The sequence below is a fragment of the Pezoporus occidentalis genome, unplaced genomic scaffold (genome assembly GCF_034315485.1).
Source record: "Pezoporus occidentalis ecotype Australia unplaced genomic scaffold, CSIRO_AGI_Poc_V1 ctg265, whole genome shotgun sequence".
NCBI classification, from domain to species: domain Eukaryota; kingdom Metazoa; phylum Chordata; class Aves; order Psittaciformes; family Psittacidae; genus Pezoporus; species Pezoporus occidentalis.
The window spans coordinates 249507-269875 of NW_026914556.1; the positions used below are offsets into that span (position 1 = coordinate 249507).

The following is a 20369-nucleotide window of genomic DNA, read 5'->3' on the forward strand; positions in this document are numbered from 1 at the left end:
ATACAGAAAGGCATGTAACTCCTGAGTGAGGAAAAAGAGCACTGAAGAAAGCAGAGGCATCACCACCCTCAAACAAAGACAAGGAGAGATTAGGAAAGGGGACCAGAAAAAGGACCCTATGCACACTTAAAACTTAATGATGAATCCACATGGAGCTCTGAGTTCAGGTTCCTGAGACTCCTGGCAAATGAACTGTTATTGCCACCTACATGTTCCTGCTAAGTGGTGTTTAGCTGTACATGTATCTAGTTCAACTTGTCTGTTAGAGGATGGACTGAGTTACTTGGTGGCTCAGATGTCAACTACTGAGATTTATAACCTTATCAGCAGCAGGAAAATCTAAATCCAAGATTGCAATCAACCACAAAACACAAATCCTGAAAAAAATGAAGCAGACTACATTGTTTTCAATGCTTTTCAGCCTACTTCTTATACTTACTAAACCAAAACTAAGACAAATCAGACAGGCTTGAGGGCCCTGGTCTCTGCTCCATCCCACACCACAACCCACAACAGAAAGTTTCAGTTGGGCAGCGTTACTGTGAGCAGCAGCTCAGCACAGGTGCCTCTACAAACAGACTAACCCAGGGGAAAGTGCAGCCTGAGCAGTGCAAACTGAGAGCATGATGGCCTTGAGATCCCACATCAAGGCTTAGAAAACCTTCCTTGGAACCTGCAGGCAGTAAGAGAGATGTTAAATGGTGTCTTATGAAACTGCTTTTAAATGATCACTTGTCAGAACTTAACTGTATTTACTCAGTCCAGCAGCTTTCAGTAAGACATCACACAGGCTTCAAATCGTCTACGCAATCCCAGCTCAACAGTGCAAAGAGATCATGCAACTCCCCTCTTTCTCTTGGGCATCCTGCCTGTCCCTGGCTCTGTAGACACTGCTGCATTTCCAGTGTCCATGGCTTACTGAAGGTCTCATCTGAGAGTCCTGGGAGCAACACAAGAGCTTAAACACCATCATTTGAGTTTCTCAATTAATTGCATATATGTAGGACATCAGTGCTTATGCCACAATGGCATAAATCCATGAATGGAAGCGTGGTGTCATGACATTTAAAATGGGAATACAAAGCCGTTACAGATTTTTCAGGATATGGTTTGGATCACAAACCTTGGGTCACAAATGTTCCATTCCTTCTGTACATCACTTTGAGTGCATGAAGCAGAACATAGCCTCGTAGAATCATAGAAACATAAAATCATAGAATGGATTGGGTTGGAAATGACCTTAAAATCATCCAGTTCCAATCCCCTGTCATGGGCAGGGACACCTCCCAGTAGACCATGTCACCCAAGGCTTTGTCCAGCCCGGCCTTGAACACTGCCGGGGATGAAGCATTCACTATTTGTTGGGCAACCCCATTCAAGTGCCTCACCACCCTCACAGTGAAGAACTTCTTTATATCTAACCTAAACTTCTCCTGTTTAAGTTTGAACCCATCACCCCTTGTCTTATTGCTACAGTCCCTAAGGAAGAGTCCCTGTCCAGCATCCTTGTAGGCCCCCTTCAGACACTGGAAGCTGCTATGAGGCCTCCATGCAGCTTCTCTTCTCCAGGCTGAACAGCCCCAACTTTCTTAGCCTGTCTTCACTGGCCTCATGTTTGCACCTTTTCTGTGTTTCCTAAATTAAACTAAAAATGAACAATACAACGAAAAAAAACTACTAGACGATGTACATCTGAGAACCATTTGCATGTTTAATGGGCTCATTTTCCATTCACAACTGGGTGACAAACAAGCCAAAACAATACCAACACCCCAAAGACCCAACAGCAAGTAAGATCTGGAACCAAAAGCCCTTCACATTCTCCTTCTGGCACAGAAATGGTGACAGACATGGCTGGAAACACTGTAGTGAACAATAACAGACACCTCAACAGTAGGTACCATTAACAGCACAAATAACCTGTATCTGGTGAAATTCCAACAGTATTCTTTAAACTACTGCCCCATATTTGTGGTATATTCCAGGAGAGGTTACAAGCTTTTAAACTCACATAACTGCAATGGCTACCGTATGTGTAAGATTAAAACTGACTCCTAACTACTGCCACAACATTTCAGAAGACAGGATTGTTCTCACCCCCAGATCGGAACAAAACCTTTTGTTTTAAAACCCCCAAAAGTGATATTATGGTATCAAATGGGTAAGTGAGCATACAAACAGAATCAACTTCTTAAAACCTTTATCAATATCCCAAAGATTCAACCCAAAGTAGCTCCTCTTCTCTTTTGCCCCCTCTTTGGGTCTTCTCTTTATCCTCCTTGGGATTTTTACTGTTTTCTTCAGCAGGGCTCTCTTTAAGTATCTTGTCTTTATAAGGTCTTGATTTCTTCTTACTCACCAAGCCCATCTCAACTTTCATTTTCTTTTGTTTCTCATTCAACTTCTCCTTTTCTTTTCCAACATCTGCACCTTCACTACTTTTCTTTCTTTTCCACTTTGGGGCTTCTTTCTCATACTTCACCTCTTCATTGATGGATTCTTCCTCCTCCTTGAAACATTTTATCTGAGATTTCTGTTCTTTCCCGTAGGAATTGGTAGAAGTTTCAGGAACTGTAAGACTGTAGCAGTCTATACGCTCTGCAGCCAACAGGCTGAAGCTCTTATCACTGATGATGGCTACCTCAGATTGCTCTTCTTTACAGTATCCCTTGTTATAGCAAAAATTAGGTGTCATTTCCAGTATGTGCTCACATGCTGATGGCCAACTTAGTGATCTCTTTTCCCCAGTATTTGCAGGTGACTCGGTGTTTGAGATAAGGCTGGAATGTCCTTGTTGACACACAGGGTTTGAAGATATAACCTCACCAAGGTCACCTTCACCTTCAATGCTTGTATCTTGAATCCATTCCTCTTCTACTTTTACTAAACACTCCCTTGGCTCTTGCCCTTTAGCCTCCTGAACTTCAATGCAATCCATTAATTCATCTTGCAAGGAGTCAGGGGTTTTGTTTGGTTTCTTCATGACATTAGCCAGCTTTGTTTCTCTGCGTAAACTGGACAGAAAGTCTTAGTTATTAATACTGACTGATTTCACTGGCATCTGTTGAGTTAAAATAAACAGGTCACATTTCCAGAGACAGAAAAAGAACATACTCCAAGTGTGTTGTTCTGTGTAACCACATAGACCCTGTTACACTCAATTGTATCTGTAAAGCTGAAGTTCCGGGGTACAAATTCTACTCTTTGTGAAAACTAAAGATCCAGAATAACTTCCTGAACATCAAATGAGTTTCTTGTGAGCTGAGATGCTGCAGGAATAAGCTGCTTTTCAAAAGACTGCATACATTTTAAAACTACCCCTAAACGCCCAAATTTAATATTCTCTCTTATGAACTAATCTCCAGTTAGCTGCAGATAAGAAGCAATTACATTAAATACCGTCAAGTAATGAAGTTACTCATTTCTTTATGAGATCCATTCTATTGAACTATTGCAGGACACAGGCAAGCTGTGTGACTCCACAGAAACAACCAACCCAGATGGCTAAAACCCTAACAAGGTAAACGTGGTCCCGAAGGCAAAACTACTTGTCAGTTTATATTCTATTCTCTCTTTCCTCAGGCTGGAAGATAAAGTGTTAGATGACAAAGATACTCCCTGAAGGGCAGCTCCAAAGACCCATACCTTAAATGTATCTTGTTCTGCCTTAATTCACCAGCTTTATACATTCATTTTGTTAAACTGTAGCCCTGTAGCAGTTTCCTATACTCCTGTCTTTGGAGACTCTAATCCTGTTCACTAAGCAAATGTTTGAAGTAATATCACTTCTATATCAGTGTCTTGTGATTATATTATTATTGTGCCTTCACTTCAAACATGTCTTATCAAAACATTTATCTTCTAAGTAGTTTTGATATTTAGCCTACAAACACAGCTCTTAATTCACCACAACATCCATTCTGCAATTAACAGTCTACAAGCCCTCTTCTGGGTAAAAGGGAAAGCACAAGAGCTATAATCTATCCCATAAATTATCTTATGCCAAATGTAAGACACGTGTTGATGAATTCTGAAAACAACACAACTGATGGAGACTTGGTGCTTTTCAGGATTATGGTCTTCTTTGCCCTGCCAATAGGAATCTTTAAGATCAGATCATTTCGTTTTAGACTGAGCACTGAAGATGCTGTACCAAAATAGGTGCTGCTATCCCCAGACAGCAAAACAAGTGGGGAAACTGTACAGGTTTCAGGACTTTTCCTGTGGGCTGTCACTGAAGATGCAACTGGGAGAACTCTTAACACTGAATTTCAGTCACAAGTATGATGCTTAAATGGACAGTGCACCTTAAAACCAGTAAACTGACCAACCCCAACAGCAACAAACCCCCCCCAGGCTAATCAAAGTCACTTAACAGCAAACAACAGGACTAGTGGAAAAGTTTGAAACTGAAAACTTCTAGTATAGTTTGACTGACTTACTTAATCCTGTGCTTCTTTCCTTGCAGGTGGGACTGCCATGTTTCTATAGATGTAAGTGTGACATCACATACAGGGCAAATGTAATAACCAACTCCAATTGCTGCAAAGAAGGAACATGTAAGTTTGAGAGACTGCAACCGAAAAGCAAAATCCAAAGCACATCACAATCCCATCCCATGCAAGAGTCCTAACATGATGACATAAACAGTGTTTATGGACAGATAAGAGTCTCTGCTGCAGTTTTACACTAGAATAATACTTCTGAAGGGAGCTGGTAAGGTGTCCAGCTGCAATGTAACCATGGTTTAAACACTACCAAAGATTATATTTTTGATGACTGAAGTGATCCAACATAATGCCATTAACTGTTGTCAAATGCTGATGAGAACGAACTGTACTGAAAAATTCAATACTATTGTATATACCTGACCCAAAGCAAGTACCAACAGATACCAGCCCAGTCAGTCCAGAATTAACTAAAATGAGATCAGTTTAAACACTACCTGTTCAAATGTTCATGCAGCTTTGGTTCAAACCTGAGAAGAGGGAATTGTCCGTACAGTACAGTATGAATATGGTACATGGAGCCTCAGGCAAATATAAGATCAGACGAGGAAACACCTTGTGCTTTCTAGGTTATTATTTTCTCCTACAGGCTTTGCCATCCATACACCTATGTATTCTGAAATCAGAGAGCAACCCTTTTCCCCATCCATAGACCTATGTATTCTGAAATCAGAGAGCAACCCTTTTCCCCATGCAAACCCAAGAGCTTCATCCATTAGCAGCATTAATTCCATCAGGATATTGCTTTACATCAAAGTATATTATTCAAATTATAGCATGACTTAATGAGAACTGTTAACAATGACTTTTGACTATCAGGTAGGCATTTTAATTCCTTACTAAAGAAAGCATTGACAGTTCTGTTGCACAGGACCAGATGATGCCCTCTCAGAAGTAATGGAAGTTGCACAGCAACAGGGCCCTGGCTTTGGACACAGTTCTTGAGCTGCAGACAGTCCTAATGGGAGGCTGGGGAACAATAAATGTTTAGGAAATAGATTTCCTTATGTGTGAAGACTGAAATACATCTGACAAGCAGTTCCATGAATAAAAGATTAAGGGAAGACATGACACCAGTTTTCAATTATTTAAAGAATGAAACAAAAAAAGAAACAAATGATTCAATTCTTGTGCCTGCTTCTTGTTCTGTGCATAGTGAAGAAATACACTGTGGTCAGAGTAAGCTGAGTTCAATGTTAGTAGGAAGTTTTAACATTGAGAAGACCTGGGACATGTTCCTTATGGAGGCTGTGGAGTTTTCAGCATAAATGGTTTTTAAGAACAAGGTGGATGAACATCTTAAGAATGAGACAGACAAAACTGATCCTGGCCTTGGATTTAGGGGACTGGGGTATTGTCTGTAACCCTCTGAATTTGATTACAGAGAACTTTAACAGCTCACAGACCAAACAGAAAGGAAAAAATGAACTTTTTCTCTACCGTAGGAGAAGCCTATCATTTCCTTGCACACACCAGAGTAGTTCCTCGCACAAATCAGAAGTGAGAACCCAAGCTACACTCAGAGACTGCAACACTTGCTCACATTCTGCTTACCACTTGTGCTGGATTCTGCAGGGACAGCTTTGTCTCCCAGCTCCTCCAATAGCTTTTTACGTGCTTCATTTCTTCTGTGTTTCTTACCACTGTAATGCTGCTGGGCTATAACTGGTTTATTAAAGGAGGCACAGCAGAGCCTGCAGAACTTGTTTGGATCACTGGACATCAATCCTGTGTTGGAGGATGATGAAGACTCTTCAGCTCCTGAAGGCTGCAAGGGCTTCTCACCCAGTGGCTGTTGTAAAGCTGGAGACATGGAAGCAGAGACAGCACAGGGAAGGCTAAAACAATTCCAAGGAACAAAATAGACTACAGAGCAATCTGCTGGGTGCTGAACTACTTTTAATAGACTATAAAGTATCTCAGTTCTTGATATGAATGTACAGACATATAAGGAATATAACCCTGGAATATTCAGAATCCCCACTATTAGATACTTGAAAATCAGCTGTGTTTGATGACTGGTCACTCTAAGGTCCTTATACAGTCCAAGAGATGAACCCTTGCAGAGGGTGATTCAGAGCATATAAACTATGCTTCACCCTTACAGTTCAGCAACTTTTACAAGACTAACACCGGTTCAGTGTTGCTCATGGACTGTTGTTTTAATTTTTTATCATATTCATTATGAGTGGAACAACTTGTTGGCACTGCAGTGAATTCTCAGAACAACAATCACCTTTCAATAATAAAAAATGAGTAATATTTGCCTTTAGTTTCAGTCAATGAAAGGGAATTTGAAAGCAAGGTTCCATGGCTTCAGAGCTGTGCAGGGGAGCATCACTGTTTATTCACCTATGTAGTTACTGCAAGACAGCTCCACAACTTTGGCAGCATTGAAAAGCATAGAGACATGGCAAGTGTAGGAAGATACTTCTCTGTATTTGTTTCAGAGAGTGACAGGAAAACACATGCAAAGCAAACTCTTTAGTCCTTACCAGGAACAATCTGCATGTCCTGTGCTGGCATGTGGGCTTCCTTGGAGGACTGCTTCACGTTTTTAGCATGGGTCTTTCCCAAGTAGTGAGACAAAGCATCGACTGGGGAAGTAAACAACATGTTGCAGAGACTGCAGTACTTGTATTTGCTCACTGCCTCACCCTCATCCATCTGAAAGCAGACAAGGGCAAGCTCAGTTAGAAGCATTCACTGAAGTATACAAGGAAAAGCTTTATTTAGCAATGAAGAGGAACAGTCACCTGAAAATCAACACCATCTGTTTTCTTCTGTCTCTTATCTCCATGCATTTGGATGTAAATATGAACTTTCTGAGCATGTTTTTTGCCCTGGGAAGAGAAGAATTACTCCTGTTTCAGTAATAAGGATCCACACAAGTGATATATCCAGTGACGGGGACTCTAGTCATCAAAACCTACTTTCAACATTTGCCAAACTGTGTTTGTATAAAGCAGAGCCACAAGTGGACAAATGCCAGTTCATGGCACAATACTATACTTTAATCAATAATGTAGTACTTAGCTTTACTCAGAGCATTTTGCCTCAGCAGCCTTTGGAGTCATTTACTTTCAACTCTTTGGGGAATCAAAAATGCTGACATGTCCCCTTACAAATAGGGATGCTAAAATAGGAAAGGAAAGGAACGCCGCCATGCCACAAAGCCGGTCTGCTGTGCTGCTTTACCACTGAGCCTGGGGGCTTGATATCAAGGCTGTCCCCTGTCCTGACACAGAAGAATGACAGGCAATGACTTACCTGAGAAGTCTAGCCTCCCCAGAGAGTCAGTGGAGAGAAACAAGTTTCCCTGGAAAGCTGAGTTAAAGTTATCTCCAGCTTGGAGTCAGCCTGCAGAGATTCCTGCACCTTTCTACTGAGGATACAACAGTCCAGGTAACTAACATTGGGTGTTAATGTATACTTCCCTCAGAGGCAATTACTTTTTAATTCTTAGATGCTCTCTCAATCCATAACCTTCAAACCCTTGCACTTGTAACACACCCTCATGATAACCTATACAGTGGGAACCTACAAAGCAAAAGAATTGCCTTCTCTGATGTGATGCTTTTCAGATGTCTTTTAAGGATTCTGAGGAGCAGTGCAAGACATTATAACAATATTATCAAAGAGGAAGGGGTCCTATCATGCCTGGCTAGTTAATACAAGCGAGGAAAAGAAAAAGTTACTTATTTGCATCACTTTGATCTATAATGGTGAATCAGGTAAGTTTACAATTGCATCCATCATCCTCAGCTGGATTTAGATCCAAGAAACAGAGCATCAAACTGAGGGTCTGAACCCTGTCAAGTCCTAACAGCACAATTGCTGCTTAATGGTGTACAGAGCAGCACATGTATTGTTGGGTGAAGAGACAGGAGCATGACCTTGGTCCTCCATAGCACTGCCCTGTGCTGTACATGCATCCTGCCTCATGTGGTACAGAATTGCTTCAATTCCATATACAGCATGGCCTAAATTTGCTCACTTCCTTCTGAAGTCATGCTACAATATGCAGCTGATTGCCCTTCACTATCACTGAACCCGCAGTCTGCACAACATTTAAGTCTGGTTAATGTCTAAAGCCAAGCATAAGCCTTGAAAAACACACTATAAAAAGACTTCTGTAACACTACACAGAAACCCCAAACAAACCAAAGCCCCAGTGCTAGGAGAAATCCTACCCAGCCTACCTTGTAGTGTGATATCCTTTCAGACTCAAACTGCAGCCCTGCCCTGCAAACCTTACAGTAAGTGTCGGTGAAAAGGTCTCTCCTTGTTGCTTCATCTAAAATGTCCTCTAAATGGAAACAGCAAAAGACAAAAATCAGCCAGTTTTTAGGACAAGATATATTGCTCATATGAAACATCAACCCCTTTGACATTCACATGTAGCAGTGGATGAAGGAACCAATGTTCACCCACTGAATCACACTGTGCCTCACGGTGGCTTCAAATAAATGCTGTAAAGCCACTGGAACCTTCCTGCTTACCAAAGTATTGTTCTCATGGATGTATGAAGTACTGCTATAAGAGTACCTGGGCTTTAAAAACACAGACTTTTCACTGGGTTGTCAATCTGCTTCAAATAGGCCACAATATCAGAAATACTTGACTAACAGTTTTAAAAGAACAATTTTAAGTGGACTGGATCACACAGTCAGTTAAATATGGGAATATTCCTTAAAGAAGAGATTTATAGAAAGCTTGGCAGTAGCTCACTGCATGAAAAAGCCCAAGAGCTCTCAGATGCTTAGGGAGGTTATACCCATGTGCCCTACAGCAATTTAACCGATTTAGTTATATGGGAAAAATTGCTCCAATAGCTTGTTTGATTTTCTTTGCCCTTTTCCCAGTTAACTCATGGCCTCTATACACTTTAATTCATACTAATATTGGCCCAGACTTGAAGCTATTCCTGAATAATCGTATGTGCAGGCACATTTGAACTGAGGGGACACTCTAAAAAGCACTTAAAAGTAGTACTTAACATCATGTCAGTTGAGAATTAAACACACCCTTCAGAGGAGCACAGCTGTGCTAGCAAAACCCTCACAAAGATAAAGCTACATCCCCACTCCTGTTCTTTCTCAACACACCTCAGTCCATTAGAGAGGCCAGTTTAACTTACATAGCTTGAAACACTTCTCTATAATACAGTATGCTTTCAAGGAACAAGTCTACCCATGCTGTACACCACCAAAGCTGCTTTTGTGCTGGCAAATTCTGACTACCTATTTCTTTTTCATCCTAGGAAGGTCACACTAATTCCAACTAAGCTGGAATACCCCTTTTTGGCATGCCCTGCTCTTAAAAATAAGCCACAGTTTAAAATAAAAATAAAGGAAGCCACATAACTACAGTTCAATTAAACCATGCTCTTCAAACAAAGCTGAGGTTGAAGAGAAAATATTGGGGAAAGTATTGTGATGTCTTAACTTTATGGGTTTAAACTGAAACAGGGGAAGTTCAGGTTAGAGATAAAGAAGTTCTTCACTGGGAGGGTGGTGAGGCACTGGCACAGGTTGCCCAACGAATAGTGAATGCTCCACCTCTGGCAGCATTCAAGGCCAGGTTGGACAGAGCCTTGGGTGGCTTGGTCTAGTGTGAGGTGTCCCTGCCCATGGCAGGGGGTTGGAACTGGATGATCTTAAGGTCCTTTTCAACCCAAACCATTCTATGATTCTGTAACTGAGCTTCAACATCTCAGTTTACCCAATGGTCCATCCTGGAAGCCATGTATAGAGCAGTTGGCTTTCCATGCTTTGCACACAGCCTGGAGCAGAAAGCACTGTGCCCTGTGGTCTCCAGGCTCGGTGCCAAAAAGGCATCAAGAAAGCCATAAAGGCAATCAGCCTTCACCATTATTTCTAAAGATTGCTCTCTGGGCCTCTTGCCAAATTAAAGTCCAAGGGAACATTAAAAACCAGAATCAAATACTGTGTATTGTGTCCTGTAACTCTAAATAATGATGCTAAGCTGTGGGATGATCAGTTAACAAATGATTAAGGAAGGACTAGAGTCTACCCAGTCCCCTGGGACAACACACGACTGCCACCTTTGCACAAGGAAAAAGCTTTGCACAGTGCATGAATTTTGGTACAAACTATATACTTTATATATATACTGTATACTTTAACTGAGCTGGAATGTAGCCTCAGTGGAAGCCCGAAACAAAGAATGCCAACCATGCGTAACCAGCTGAGAATCTATCAGCAGCTCTATGGGCACTGAGAAAACCCGAGAAATTGCAGACACAGAGATATTTCTCAGCCTGTGTGCATGGCCAACCCCACTCTGCCTTCCCAAAGTGAAATGTTTAACATACACGTCTTAATAAAGTTGGCTCTGATGAGGCTTCTGGCTGCGATTGCCATGCTGACTGGGTATCAAAATGCCACTGTCTGGCACGGTTTACCAATGAAAGAATTCACCTTCTAATAAAACCTTTATTTTCATGAGGTACAAAGGCCAGGTGCCTTGTCCTTTAGAGCTTTTGTATTCTGTAGTACGACCCATCCAGAAACGCTCAATACTCTACAGTTACTGATTCACATAACTTAACCCCTTCAAACAGAAGAGTGAAGGATGGACACAATACCTTGATACACAAAAATATCCAATGACTTGGTTTTGGGCATTAGATGAAAGTCCATCTTGTACCCAAAGCACATGAACTGCCAATGTCTGTAGCAGAAAAAGCCACTTAGGAAAATTACACCAGTTTGCTCAAGTGTACTGAGCTGTAAAACCAGCTCCCTAGAGAAAGATAAATGCAACTGCAATGTAACCAGGCACAAGGCTATGAAATGCTATTATCACTCTATTTCAATTTGCATAGCTTCTCACTGTAAAACACATCTCTGTTTTGAAGACAGACTTCTTTATATTACTTAAGGACACTATCCTAAGCATGTTTTCCTTGACTTAGCACTGAATTCCACTGCCTTCTTGGCGGACAAAACCCAATCAATGCTTGCTACAAAAATACCCTAAAAACAGAATAACATGAAAAATTAAGAACATTAGAATGTGAAATTAAACTTGCTTTTTCTTGGATGACCACTGCAGGAAAAGCTTGGATTACAGGGAGCAGAAGCCTGGTTGTCCAAGTAACTTTTTGTTGTGCCTCTTGGAGCCATCCTGAACCCTGTTGTGTCCTTGTCCTCAATGGCATTTTGTACTACCTGATGAATTGCACTAAAATATATTCTAGAGATGTTTCAAATATTGCTCTTTATTGTTACAAGAGCCATTTTCGTTCTTCAATACTGTGAAAAGGTGACAGGATTTGACTTAAGATTCTTCTTTGGAAATTTATTAAATCTTAGCCCTCTTTTCATAATGCTGTGTCTTCAATTTCTCATTAAGTCTTTCTATTTTTCACCTCTTAACATTGTCTTCCCCCTGCTTTAGCTCAGTCTTTTCTCAAGGTAAAGCAGTGATGAATGCAGAGTTACCATAATCTCAGTAAAGTCTCCTCCTACTTCAGTCTAACCCTTGTACCATTGTTAAACGCAAGAATTGATCCCCCCCCAAGAAAAATAGCTACAAAAATAAAGACACAGAGTTCACAACACTTGTCTTCGTTTTGGACCCTTAAAGATTTGCTCTACTCAGTTTTTCTCCATGGTCACAAGATGACTATTAACACGTATCACATGAAACAGGCAGGGTTCCCAAACAATAACTTGGCTGGGGAGCACCGGCCAGCACCATGAGAATGACAATGTACCATGCTTTAATGCAGCTCTTGGCTTTCACATGCTGTTATGTTAGCAAATACATGGGAATTCAGCTTCAGCTTTGCCAGTATGATACAGCCAAGCACAGCATAACCTCACCTGCTTTCCTTAAGGCAAACAAGGCCAGAACATCCCAATCTACAAGCAGGATACAGCAGCTGCTAGTAAAGCTGGTCAGGAGCACAGCTAGCCAGCACTTCTGAGAATGCTGGGTTGCCACTTTTAAAACCCCTGATCTGAATTTCAGGCCCAAACCACATGAACACCTATACATATAACCAGAGCCTTTTGCTTTTTATTTTCTATATGGTTAGTGGATTTTTAGTCACATACATATGCCTTGGATAATGCATTTCCATCCAGTCTTCTGACAAACTGCATGGAGACAGGTTCAGGAATAAATAGATATGTCTCTCACTTAAATCCCAATCAGGCAGCGAGTTGTAAATGCTGTTCAATTCGGTCTGCGCAACTGCAGGCTCCTTCCCAATGGCAAGCACACACATCAACAGCCTTTGCTAACACATCTCTGCTCCCTTCCAGAGAAGGGTCAAAAAGCAGCCTGCCCTTTCTCCTTTTATCTGTGCCTCAAGACCATTTGCAACACACAGAAATGACAGAGCATGGGAAAATCTATGCTACTGCTGCCTGTGTGCAACCAGTTCCATAAATATTAAGCTGAACATGAGGCCTTCAGCTTTCAGACTAACATCCTTCCTGGCAAGTAAGAAAACTTTTGTAAAGGAAATAGTTCCCCTTACAGTTTGCAACTGTACTACCAGAAACCTTTCAGAGAATCAAGCAAAAGCAGTCGCCTTACACAACTGCCACACTGACCTTTACATGCCTTCAAAATGTTTACATAGAAGCACTGGTAACATGAATTTGGAGCAACTGTTTGGATCAACTTTCTGTCATTAAATGGTTCACTGCAGAACAGACCAACAGCTGTTTGCCACAAAGGGACTGATCCTTAATAAAAGCATGTGGTTAAAAAAGTTTTAGAAATATAAGACATGAGATTGATTTTTATTTTTTTTAAGAAAATATACAATCATTCACGATTTGTGATTAAGTCAACCAGTAATTTTCAGTGTGGTTTTTCCTTTATTTTTAGGCTATTCCCCAAAACAACTGCTTAGGTTTGTGAACAGCCCACACTTTGGAGGAATAACAGGTCTCTGGACTATCTGGAGCCATTAATCCAGCCTCCTATTTACTAATCACCCAACGGTAGTAATTTCTCCTGTGATTCTTAGTAGGTCTTAGGCCTGTTCTTTCCTCAGCTGTATCATGAACCCTGTGGTACCTGGTACTGCCACAGACATGCTGTGAGATCTCATGTTCTGTGAAGTCCACTGACATCCTAAGAAAAGGACATATTATAGCAACAGCAAATATTAACAGCAGTTTATGTATCTAAAAGGATGCACAAAGTGAAGCAGCACAAAGGGGTTTCTGGCAATCAAAAGATGAATCTGATCCCATTGAAATGCTAAGAAGAGCTTTGCAAGTGACTTTAGCACAGCTGATTAACCTCAGATAATCACAAATTCCCATTAAAGGAAGTGCAAAGATTCCTCAAAGTTTTAACTCCATGTTCATGGTAAGTGTAGAGCAGTGTAACAATTCCCTCTGGCTTCTGGGCTCAGAAATCCCACCAGATTGGAACCTCTCTTCAATAGTGGCCTTGTTTTCAGAGTCACCTCAGAGCAACGACTGGTCCTGGGCAGAATAGCTTCTGAAAGCACAGATGAGCCACAGATGCCCCTGTCACTAGAAGACACAGGTCTCACATAGTAGATTAAAATGATTAGCTTTGAGGCTTCAGTAGTCTTGAGGGTGCTCTGTTTACAGGAAGATATGTGACCACACAGGGCTGAAAACAAGAGTGCAGTGCTGGATTTACAAGTGTTTAGAACACCAAGAGTGATTAAAGGCCACTTTTAGTGGGTAGAGTACAAGCATTACAAGAAGTGAAAAGAAGCTTCTGCTCTGCTCTGAGGTGGCACTGATCACAGCAGAAGGATGCACACAAACAGAAAGGAGCCGGGATGAGAATGGACAATTGCAGTAACATGAGGCTGCACGTGTTAGCTATGTGTATGTAGAGATTTCTTACTTCAAGCAAATTATCAGCTCACCAACATACCATCTGCCTCACCTGTAGCATTTGCTTTGCTCCATTATCCTTCCTAAGCTCTTAAGAAATACATCTTTTCAGAGGGAACAGGGCTGAGAAATGTACCTGTCAAAGCTGATTAGATGGAATGAGAAATGAGCATTCAAGTACCACCCAGGCACAAAGGGGAAAATCCAGTAATAAAACAGGTAACATTTCCTGTTTCATCATGCTTCACTTGTATGCCCAGAAGGAAAACATGACAGTATAGACTTCCATGAATGTACTATCTATAAGCTATCCTTAAAACAGAAGATATTGACACAAAAAAAGAGAAAATATTATTGTTGTTGGACTGCAAAACCAGAAGAAATCAGAACCTGGAAACAATGCTTCTCTTAGTGATGATCCATGTTAGAACCAACATAGCCCCAAAGGAAAAGCTAGACAAACAGGTGAAATTTTCCATTTTCTTTCCAAAGAAAGGAATCAAATATTGGTTATTCTTTTCAACTATTAATTCTCAGCAGTCACTATAGTTATTTCTGTGATTACTTCAGCTCTTCCTGTGATTCAAGAGCTTAAAATCCAGGACACAGAATAGGTGCCAGAAAGATTATTTTTATCAAACAAAATGTCTACAGAATGCCAAAAAAAGCAAAACACATACATACACAAGTAATTCTGTATTCTTTCTTGGTTTTGTAACACAATTTATGGTACTCATCCGATACTTGGGCATTTTCATAACAGGCTGCTTTACAGTCAGAGACAAATTCCAGATGCACTGCAGAGACTACGGAGCCCTAACAGAAAAGGCAGGCAGAAGTGGGAGGAAGTAACAGAGGGCAAAGCTAGAAAGATAGATGATGCCTCTGCACAGAGAAATGGGGCAAGGTGAATTCATTTGGTTATATGGCAGGGGGTCAAACTAAATGATCTTAAGGTCCTTTCCAATCCAAACCATTCCATAATTCTGTGAGTCTATAATGATTTCCTTACTGTTTCTTGATTCTCTGTTATGATCTTAGAAGCACATCTTCAATCTTCATTAATATTAAATCTTCAATGGCACAGCAATTCAATAAAACTCTGACGTAAGAAGACTTAGGGACTTTTAAACTTTATTGTACTTGGATATTTTACTACTTGGGAGACATTCAAAGATGTCTTTTTAACTTTACACCTTTGCTATCTGCTTTCTTACTTTTGCTAAGTTAATTGTAGAGGAATCTTTGTGGTGTGCCATACAGGAAAGGCAGGGGAAGAAAAAGTCTACCCTCAGGGCAGTATAAATGTGGTAGGAAAAATACTAACGTTAATTAAAATGTCAGAAACCAGGTAATTTCAAAAAGCCTCTTCAGCACAGGATTTTCTACCACTTGATTAAAAAGGAAATGCTCCAAGCTTCAGTCTATTATTAATGTTTCTTCCCCAATTCTTGAGGGTAGAGAAGACATAAAGCAGAACAATGCAGTAAAGAAAAAAGTCTAGGCTAGACAAATCCCTTAAGGCAAAGGCATAAAGTTTCAAGTGGAAGGTACTAAACCCACAAAATGACAGAGCTAAATTCTGCCCTCAAACAGCACCAGCATTTTAATGAGAAATGGATGGATTCACATGAATCAAGTTCAACAGCTGCAAGTCCTCAAGAGCAAATATTGACCCACATATTTTCTTCATTTTACAAGCCCCTTCCTGTGGTTGTCTCCAAAGCACAAGCAGTGGGGGTGGAGAATCTTCCCAGGCTACTACCTGTCAGGCTTACGGTAACTGAGGGTGCATGCTGAAGCCTGTCCCAGCTGCAAAGTAGAACAGGTTAATATACATCATGTGCACTATATTAATTTGCTTTATTCTGCAAGCAAGAAAGACAAGAACCTGCACACACAGTTATCTTAGCTGACAGGTTGTAACTTCACCAGATGTGCAAACCCTGCTGCTTGTCATCAGGCAATCATATTACTACTCTGTAACAAGATGAAAGATGAACAAGAGCTTCAATGCTTATAGAGGATCAGCTGTCCAAAACTATGGGCAAACAGTATCCCTGAGATCCAGTCACTTTTGGTTGTGGTACAGCAGGACAGCACAGTCCCTGTATAGGAGAAATCAGAAAGTCTCAGAAATAACCTCAGGTATCCACAGATATCCAGGGAAAGGCCACGCAAAGATAACAAACTTTAAACCCCTTATCAAACACACAGAGCTGCAGTTTTACTGCACTGTATTCCCTATACGAGGGAAGCTGAACCAGAGAGATTTTGACTCCCACAGTTAGGAGCAAAAATATTTCTCCAAGGAAATGACACTGTAGTAGCACTAGATTTTCATTTTCTCAGCGAGTTTAGGCACTGAATATCCTTTTGAACGATTCTTTGTTTTGTTTTCAAAGCTCAGGTGATCAGAAAAAGGTGAAATGCCAAACTGGACCCTCTTGGTTGGAAGCAAATGCATGTTTCCATGAAATAGTTTCATCATTCAAACTAGATTTTCCCCCACAGACTACTATAAGAAGTGAACTTACAAGCAGTTATATGCATCTTTGAGTACTACATATTATCACAGCTTTGACTAGGACACATGGCCAAGCCTGCACACATACAGACGGCCTTTGAAGCATATAATTACACTACCAAAAGAGGGATTAAACCCAGCGTTGCCCAAACCTTCTCAAACGTACAAACTAAACCAAAGCAGTGCTAAAAGCCTTGATAAACGGATCTGTGATCTGCTCCGATTCACAACAGCGGCTTAGAACTGGTGTGAAAACAATGCTCCCCCTTCTGCCCAACGTGAGCAAGGAACAAGAGACTACCTGCTTTTACAGAGCTCTCAGGTCAGACAGGACGCAGAAAGCATTTTAAAGCATTAAGATCAAACCAATCTTCAATAATAAAATTAAGGTGTTCGCTTCTTGCAACACAGTTCCCTGCTTCTCTTCATTTTTCTCCCTGTTGGTCCATGTTTTCTTGTTCTCACATTTCTCTCTGTCCCTGCTGAGCATCACACTGACCTCTGCTCCCTGCCTCCCATCACACCCACCGGAGCTGGGTCAGCCTCTCGCAGCTGAAGCAGATTGACATCAGCTATTCCGCTTTTACCAGCAAAAAAGCTGTACTTTTTTTCAAGTGTCAAATCATTTTACTGCAATAAATTGCTCAGGATTTCAGAAAACAAGTCTTTGGGTTTTGTTTTTTGTTTCTGTGAGCATAGTTTGATCAGGCCATACTTACATTTTCTTGAAACACACATCAAAATGTGAACAGGGTGCAATCACTGATTAAGTCTATGCTGGGTGGTTGGTTCCTTCTGACGAAGGATCTAATGCATTAGACTTATTAAACACTGCAGGATAAGCTGTTAGATTCCTTGGCAGGCATCAAGTTATTTCTGTTGGATAAAAGACCCTTTCCCCTTTCTACCCTGTCATGGTTGAATCCCTCTTGGGTCTTAAGAACACCTAAGAAATACACCTCCCACTCCCCACTTTGTAAACTCTCTGAGGCAGGTTAAGACAAGTTACTCACCCTTCTGCCCAGCTCCCTCCTGACATATAAATGCTCCCATACAACTGTATCATAGCAGTTTGTGCAATGTTATTTCTCAGCCTACTCTCAGGGCTGTTTAAGACAGGCTTGTGGAATGTGGGGTGAGGAAAATATAAGCAGTGAATTAATACCCTACTATTCCTCCCCCTCCCTCCATTAGTGATGATGTGTAGACTAAAAAAGGAGGAAGAGGGGAAAAGTAGTCATTCATAGCATGAGAGCACTATAAACTGAGTCTAGAAGAAGGATGCATGGCTGTAACTAAAGATTACTTACACTTTCACAGGTACCCAGGGTTTTTATCTTGTTGCCACTGAGCCAAAAGAAACCCCTTAGGCTAAAAGATACAAACAAAAACCTCCATTGGGTCTGTGTGCATAGAAATGAGCAAGAACTAAGGCCACAGAAAGTTTCCAAAGCCGAAAGTGCTGTTAATTTTCATTAAGAAAAGGATACCTTCCCTTCCCACCAGGCTATCAAACCATAACATCCAGTTCCACAGCTCTGTTTGGCACAGCACAACCCAGCAGTCCTTTGTGTCTGGCTCACAACAAAACCTGCACTAGCATTAAAAATAAGGGTGTGAACTACCTCTGGACACTAAGAATTTAGGAAACACAACCTCCAGATCCTTAAATTCCCAAGAGGTCAAAATCCTTCTAAAGTTAAAGGCTTTGCTCCTAACACACCAGAGCCCATTTTGGAGCTCAGGAACATGATGAAATGGGTGTGAAAAATGGAACTGAAAACCTAAACACAGCAAAGCTAAGTTCCTAACTTGCCCCAAGTATATTCTTTTGAAGAGAATATATACTTGTGCTGCTTTTTCCCTCTAGAAAGCTGTTTAAAATAGCTGTCAGTGTTCTACAGAGAGTGATTCATTCCACTGGAGTTATTTCTGTTCAACAGCACTACTAAATGTGACAATGGGGAAACCTCTGTTAAAGGATGTTTCACATACTTAATAATAAGAAAAAGGCCTATGTTTATGCATTGCTAAATGTGTGGCTTTTCTTTTTTTAACTCGATTTTCATTGTACAATTGCTAATGCTCATAAACCACTGAGCAAAGCCTTTCAACACGAAGTGGTTTATACTCATTTTGAATGGCTTGGTGTGCCTGGAAGCTCAACACTTATTTTGGGGTGCTATTTGCCAGATTTCAACAGGATGATGCCTCTCTCAGGAGAGAATATCAGGGAAGGAGAGGACATGGAAAGCTCCCATCACTTTAAACTTCAATTCCAGGGCTCTACATCACAGCTCTGCTATATAACAACCACCTACCTGCCATGTTTAGTTTATGAGAGTAGAGCAAAGCCTCTTTGCACTACAGAATTAAATGTGAGACTGACTTTTACAAGCTGTATACCAAATAGTTTGGGTCTACTGCAGGCACCTCACTGCTCCTTCCACATGAAAACACAGACAAGACTCACGCTGCAGAGGGTTGGAACTACATGACACTTGAAGGTCCCTTCCAACCCAAACAGTTCTGGGATTCCATGATTGCATTTTGCTCTTCTGGCACCGAACTCCCATCACTTTTCACTGCTGGCATCATGAAAACACGCTTTATTTCACAGCTGGGAAAGGCTCTAACACGCCATTACCGCACTATGACAGGCCTCTGCCACCAGTTCCCCTCACGGCCTCTATGGCTCCGCGGGGCCGGGCCTGACTCACCTGTGAGGGAGGCGGAAGCCTCCTCACCCCGCTCCTCCATGGCCCCGGCTGGGAGCCGCCGCCACAGCCGCTCTGCAGGGCCCCCTTCGGGGGCTGCGACCTTAACGGCCCGCAGCTGCCGGCCCGCCCGCTCCGAGCTCGCCCCGCGGGCCGCCTCCACCCGACCGGGGCCCTGTAACCCGCCCCCCGCCGTGGGCACCGTAACCCGGCTGTGCCCGCCCTCAGTGGCTGCCCCGGCCCGGCCTGGCCTGGCCTCCCTTCGGGGTCCACAGCCCGCCAGGCTGAGGGGGGGCTGCCCAATAGCTGCTGGTAGCTACCAGTATCAGTCTGCGACGGACATCGCAGCTACTGGTAACTGCCTCACGCTGTTCAATAGCTTCTGGTAGTTAACAGTAACAGCCTAGTATATGCCTTACAGCTGCTGGTAACTGCCTCGTAACGGTTCAATTGCCACTAGTGACTACCAGCATCAGTCTAGTATCTACATCACAACTACTAGTAACTGCTTCGTGCTGTTCAGTAGCTACTAGGTAACAGCCTAGTATATGCCTCACAACTACTAGTAATTGCCTCATAACTGTTCAGTTGCCACTAGTAACTACCAGTGGCAGTCTAGTATATGTCTCACACCTAGTAACTGCCTCACAGCTGCTTAATAGCTGCTAGTAACTACCAGTATCAGCCTAGTACCTGCCTCACAACTGCTTAATAGCTGCTAGTAGCTACCAGTAGCAGCCTAGTATCTGGC

At 41.8% G+C, this 20369-nt stretch overlaps 1 protein-coding gene across 3 annotated transcripts; it reads right to left on the reverse strand.

Moving 5' to 3' along the window:
* Positions 1-1687: 1687 nt before the first annotated feature.
* KRCC1 (lysine rich coiled-coil 1) lies at positions 1688-19678 on the reverse strand. Of its 3 annotated transcripts, none has more exons than XM_062624307.1 (7): positions 19622-19678; positions 8711-8817; positions 7265-7351; positions 7004-7175; positions 6063-6311; positions 4443-4542; positions 1688-3005 (listed from the first exon to the last, which is right to left on the reverse strand). In XM_062624307.1, exons 1-7 carry the CDS (start codon positions 19659-19661, stop codon positions 2204-2206), a joined length of 1557 nt encoding a protein of 518 aa, XP_062480291.1. In that variant the 5' UTR covers positions 19662-19678; the 3' UTR covers positions 1688-2203. The 3 variants fall into 3 exon arrangements, with proteins under 3 accessions (XP_062480291.1, XP_062480295.1, XP_062480294.1); XM_062624311.1 differs by lacking the exon at positions 19622-19678 and adding an exon at positions 7779-8048 and having other exon boundaries at positions 8711-8819; XM_062624310.1 differs by lacking the exon at positions 7265-7351.
* Positions 19679-20369: the final 691 nt, after the last annotated feature.